Raw genomic sequence first — 5,829 nt, 5'->3', positions numbered from 1 at the left:
TACGGTTTGTATACAGCACAAACTGCTTATCAGTTAAGTTTCAATTTAATCAACAACCTTGTATAGAAATGGGTTCACAGATGAAGAAGAATTTTGTGGATCATTTTGACACCATGGTGTCAGTTGCTGATGTCTGTTACAGTTTAACATTAACATTTAAAACAAAATTAAAAATGTATTTGGGGTTTCATGACCCTAAAGCTTAGGTCTTCAAAATAAAAATAAATGTCACCCTCCCATGCTCCCCCTCAAAGAGTCACACTGACAGGAAGCCACTTGCAATATTCAGCATGTCTTGCAAGAGGCAACACGTCTGAAAGCGTTAGTCAAGTTGAACTCATTTCTAAATATAGTTCTGTCAGCTGTGTGAGCTCTTCTATATTTTTAATTTTGCTACTTTCTTTAAAGTTTGCTCTGCTTTCATTGGCCCTTACTCACTTTCTAGCACAGTCCCACCCATAAGACTCAATATGATTTGAAGGCTTCACACTTTTATCTCTTATCCTGGCGCTGAAGACTACCTCTCTGTGTCACTCCAACCCTCAACCCTGGCAACAGAAGCTTGGGTCCTCCAGAACTATTTCCTGTTTGTCCAGTAGGTAAGTGTGTCCTTTTATTATAAGGTATGATGATATCCAAAAAAGGCACAATTCTACAATAGTGAAGTTGAAAGCTACACAATTGTGTGCTTGACGGTGATGGTGAGCAAGACAGGCGCAGGCATTTCATTAATTAACCACAAAACAAAATTGTTGAGACATGTTTGTTTAGTTTGTGGTATTCTTTAAACTCAAGAGAGGGACAACCATTTGCTCCATTTTTCATCCTTCTATTAATCCAATGTTTTATATTGAGGTATTGACATATGAGTTTAGAAAACATATTGAGAGATAATATAACCTCAATATGTTAGAAAACAATGCAAATGTGTAATGTGCTTTAAACGTTTCTTAACTTCCTTTGTTGACTGAGTGTAAACATAAGTTTTTTTAGACATGGCTTTGTGATACAGTGTGAGGTGAGGAGAAATGTTTAAAACTGCACTACAAAAATGTGGGTATAAAACAAAGAGAGCTTTGATAAAATGGCAGAATTGTGTACTTACTCACAATTTTATGGAATATCATGTCAGTTTTCAGCTGTTTATCACGTAAGAGGGAGACAACCACTAGTCCTGCTTTATATGTCCTATATTTCAAAACAACAGATTTAGATTAATTTTATCTTCCCACTTATGTAAAAAATAATATTTACGTAAAAATGCAAATTTCTTAATGTCTTGTGATTGGTGAGTTTTAAAGTCTCCTGTTTTCATTCTTTATGCCTTCTGCTTTTAATTATAACAAACACCAGCATGAGAGTGGTATTCATGTAGGATTTATACTGATTTATACTGAACCAAAAGGCAAATGTTAAAGACTAAAAAACGTAAATGTTTTTTAATCATAAAAATTTATAATGATGTATTTTCTGATGTATGTAACCAGAATTAGATTAAACATGCTAATGAGCATAGCCATGGCATATGACATATACACATTTATATATGTTATTTGCACTTCTTTTAATGTTCACTTCAAAATGTACAGTAACTGTGTTTATGTACAGTACATAAAGTTATTTTGTTTAGACTGACTGTATCTCCAAAAGCTTTGTTTACATACCTGAGTTTAATTCAGCTATGATTCATTAATTTTAACCAGGTACTATATTCTTCTGTGGATAATTGAAAACCGTTATGAGCAGCACTGTTGCAGTATTTTTCTGAGAAACAGAACATACATCTTCTTTGCTATTGTAGATTGCAGACCAGCAAGATTTCCACGGTTAGATTTTTGCAACAGCCACATGTGACAGGATCTTGGAAACTGTGTTCTGATTGAGCTCTTCTGCATTTCGCACTTTGGTTTAGAATTGGTAACTGAACTTCTCTTTGAGCCAGAAAATGTAATGGGGTAAACACAACTTATGAAAACATCAGATAGGAAGATCACAGGTGAGAGAACTAATGTCACACCTTTTATGGAAAATTGGCAAGGGAGTCTTATGCAAAACAAAAATGTTACCTCTTTTCTGTGTATCATAGTATATGAGTATGAACTGTCATTTCCTGTGTTGTGGTTTAAATATTTATAGTACTTCTTCAAGCCAAGTGGTTTAAAAAAACGAACAATATCAAAGTAGTATGAATATTCAGTTGGACAGGAAACAAGTGGCTGTGTGTACCTACTCTGTTAAAGGTGTGGGAAAAAGAATGATTCACTATTTTTTTCTTTAAGTTGGATTTTTGACAGGGATTTTCACATTTTTAAACTGCATTAATATTTCATAATGGATAGTTAATCATCTTTCCAATTTCATTCACATACTGGTGTTATAGTATGCCTACTCAGTTCTGTGTTAATAGGTTAATTACCAGAAGAGCATTATTTGGTCAAGTAACGCATGGTCTGTTTTTCTTCCCAGTCACACGTCTCGGGGGCCTGCTAGCCTTTATTCTAAAACAACAAGTACTATGTAGATTTGTGGCCTCGATTGTGTCCTCTTTTGTAGTTTCTAAACTTGTTTCTTTTCTTTTTACGGAAGTGTAATTCAACACTTCTTATCTCTACCTGCATCTCACACAGACTAAAAAAAGTATTTGGACATTACCAATTATTTAGCCATGTAATATATTTAGCCATGAATGTGCTAAGTCCTTGAATTTGTATGTCAGGAAAAATAACTTGTGCACACTCCCCTACCATAAATCTGTCAGTGAATTTATGCTCCCCTTGTACAATGAAAATTCACAAACGTTCAGTGAACCATCATCAGGGGGCACAGCTGCAACTAGAAGTGGCAGATAAGGCCATCGCAGCATCGTCATCTTTTCCTGATGGCCAAGGCGTGAACATTCACAGTAGCTGCAGCAAGAGAGGCCTGCAGATGTTACTCTGGGGTCTTTGCAAATTTTAGGATGATTTTCTGGGTTTGTCTTGGGGAGATGTTGATAAAATATCCAATCCTTAGCAGAGTCAATTTGGGTAAATACCATTTTGCAGATAAAAAGTAAAACTAAGATAAGTATCTGTGCTTACCATCAGTAGGTTTCTGCTCACCACTAAAGTCTGAAAGGAACACGTAAATAAAATGCCAAAGAAGGCTCCACACCCAAAACGTTGTGTTTTCTTTCTTCTCTTTTCAGCATGGAATAAACCTATTACTTGTTCCAATAAAATCTAATAGCCTGATACAAACATAAATATAAAATGTAGTTAAAACATCTACTGTACCTATATTATTAAAGAAAAGTTGATTTATTACTACTGTAAATCATTGACAAATGTTATCATTTCTATTTCCTTTTCAGCGCTGAAAAGATGAATATCTCATCAAATTGCACCCCTACAATAACAGAAGGGGTTCGGACATTGCTGACCATTATCTACATACCCACATTCATCCTGGGAGTGCTAGGCAACGTCACTGTATTGGTGATATTTGTCCGTGGGAGAAGACATTGGAATGACATGATGACATACATGACCAACATAAGCATTGCAGACTGCTTCGTCCTCATTTCTCTTCCATTCAAGATCTATTCTTATTATAGCACATGGACATTACCATCTCTCTGCTTTGTCTTTGTCTCCAGTTATTATGTTAACATGTATGTGAGCATCCAAACAGTCACAGCCATAAGTGTTGTTCGATATATAGCAATAAAGTACCCTTTTAAAGCACAAGCCATCATGTCTCCATGGAAAGCGTTAATTGTGTGCATCTTGATATGGGTGCTGAACTGCACAGTCAGCTCTCAGTTTCACTTGGTTGACGCTCCAGAAAATCCCAACAAGACAGATGACGATTTTAGATGTTTCCAGAAGAACACAAAGAAACCTTTACCCCTTCCTTTTATTCTGATTTTGGAGATAGTAGGCTTCCTTTTGCCTTTTTCGTTAATGACCTTTTCTTCACTCCAAGTTATCCGTACTTTGTCAAAGCAAAAACAAGTAGGTGAGAAAACACAATGTATTCGTATCATCACAACTAACTTAACCATCTTTGCAGTCTGCTTCATTCCCTTCCATTTGGGATTTCTGTTAAAGTACATAATTGAGACACATGCACATGACAGCTGCGATCTCCTGCAAGGAATACACAATTTTGTTCACATATCCATGTGCATTGCCAACACAAATTGTTGTCTTGACTCTTTCTGTTATTACTTTGTAACCAAAGATTTCTGGAAGTCTGCTTTATGCTGTTCACCTAAGGAACTTCTAACTAATAAACCATCGGGTGCAGGATCAGTACATTAGCTGGAAGTTCACAGAGTTTGTTTATCATTATGAGTCTAAGGACAAGACTGGAATAGCTATAGTACATGTACTGTAAGCCACTGTTCTCATAAAAAAAATTAAAAGGAAACTTCTTCATCACTGACAACAAGGCATATCAGAAAGACTTTGAGAAATAAACTTTTCCCTTTTGTAAATAAAGAAATTTTTTTCACTTGGATACAAATATTGAATGCCTTACCCAGGGATGACAAGGCCAGATGAATGTTGTTCTAAAAAACTTAATTGACTGAATCTGAAAAGGGTAGGGTAACACCCGTATGGTACACATTTCAACTACAACTACATTTCTTTGTGACGAATGTACTTTGCAAAAACAGTGTCAGGAATTTTAAACAAACTGGAAGAAATGGTGGAAGACCAATTGGATTAAAGGAATCTCTACCACACGATGACTGTGTTTGTAAAATATCTGTCTTTCAAATAACTGAGGTGTCCATAATCTGCTTTTATGTATGCCGTATTTGTTATATTCTGTATGTAGTGTCAGTACCATGTTAAAATATCAATGATGATCATGCGCTCAAAAACTGAAGAAGTAACTAGGTCTTAGAAACATCCCCTTGCCTCTTATTTAACCAAATATAAATAAATAAAGAATCTTTTATGCTATATCTTCTGACCTGGTGGTGACAGGCAGCACTTTCCTATAAAGGGAGTGCTTCCCAATACGAAATACTGTACATGCATCTGAGCAGGTTGCATTGCCAGACATCACTGTGTCACTTTGCTGAGATTCTTTGAAAAGGCAGAGGTTTGGGATCCATTTTGCCAAAGCCTGAGAAAAGATAGGCGGAACTGCTGCTTTTATTTCATCTGGTTTTGCTGTGTTGAATGTGTTGGTATTGTTTTAACAAAACCTCTTTTATCAGTTTAATGCTCAATGTTGTAACTGAGATGTCAGTGTCTACCTTGTGTTTACAGTTTTTCTTTCAACTGTAATAAATGTTATCAAAAAATTCAGTGTCAACTATTTTTTGCTCATTTCACTTTTTGAGTTTTGAAACCAGAAGGAAATACCCAATATTTCGACAATAATATCAATCAAGATATAAATATTTTATATATACAATAAATGCCTTTTCATGAGGGTTTTCCTTATGAAAGCTGCTTCTGCTTCTCACAGGTGATTGAGTTGTCAAACAAGTAATCCACAAATCTGAAGTATGTGCAAGTGACAGAAAGACAAGAAAATGAAAGGTGCCACAGTAGAAAAACAATGACATTTGATCAGAGAGATTGGCTCATGTTGCATTTTCCCTCATCTAGTCATATCACATTGGCAAGCACCTGTACCAGAATTAATAAACCACATTTTTGTTCTTATAAATCCATTTTCTAACTACTTCATCCAATTCAGGCTTGTAGGGGAGCAAGATCCTATCCCAACATGCAACGGGCACAAGCCAAGGTACAGCCCTGGATGGGAGTTTGTATGTTCTCCCTGTGTTTGAGTGAGTTCCCTCCAGGTGCTCCAGTTTCCTCT

General features: G+C 35.9%; 1 protein-coding gene across 2 annotated transcripts; it reads left to right on the top strand.

The window, feature by feature from the left end:
- The first annotated feature begins 297 nt into the window (after window positions 1–297).
- On the top strand, window positions 298–5,296 carry LOC102695682 (G-protein coupled receptor 55-like). Of its 2 annotated transcripts, none has more exons than XM_015360927.2 (2): window positions 298–599; window positions 3,353–5,296. In XM_015360927.2, exon 2 carries the CDS (start codon window positions 3,363–3,365, stop codon window positions 4,302–4,304), a length of 942 nt encoding a protein of 313 aa, XP_015216413.2. In that variant the 5' UTR covers window positions 298–599; window positions 3,353–3,362; the 3' UTR covers window positions 4,305–5,296. The 2 variants fall into 2 exon arrangements, with proteins under 2 accessions (XP_015216413.2, XP_015216414.2); XM_015360928.2 differs by lacking the exon at window positions 298–599 and adding an exon at window positions 1,741–1,996.
- The last annotated feature ends 533 nt before the right edge of the window (window positions 5,297–5,829 follow it).

Source organism: Lepisosteus oculatus, chromosome 13, assembly GCF_040954835.1.
Source record: "Lepisosteus oculatus isolate fLepOcu1 chromosome 13, fLepOcu1.hap2, whole genome shotgun sequence".
NCBI classification, from domain to species: domain Eukaryota; kingdom Metazoa; phylum Chordata; class Actinopteri; order Semionotiformes; family Lepisosteidae; genus Lepisosteus; species Lepisosteus oculatus.
The sequence above is the reverse complement of the archived record's forward strand: the minus strand, read 5'-3'. Positions and strand labels throughout refer to the sequence as shown.

Coding starts and splice junctions, on each gene's coding strand:
- LOC102695682 (XM_015360927.2), top strand. CDS start 3,363: ATGAATATCTCATCAAATTGCACCCCTACAATAACAGAAGGGGTTCGG.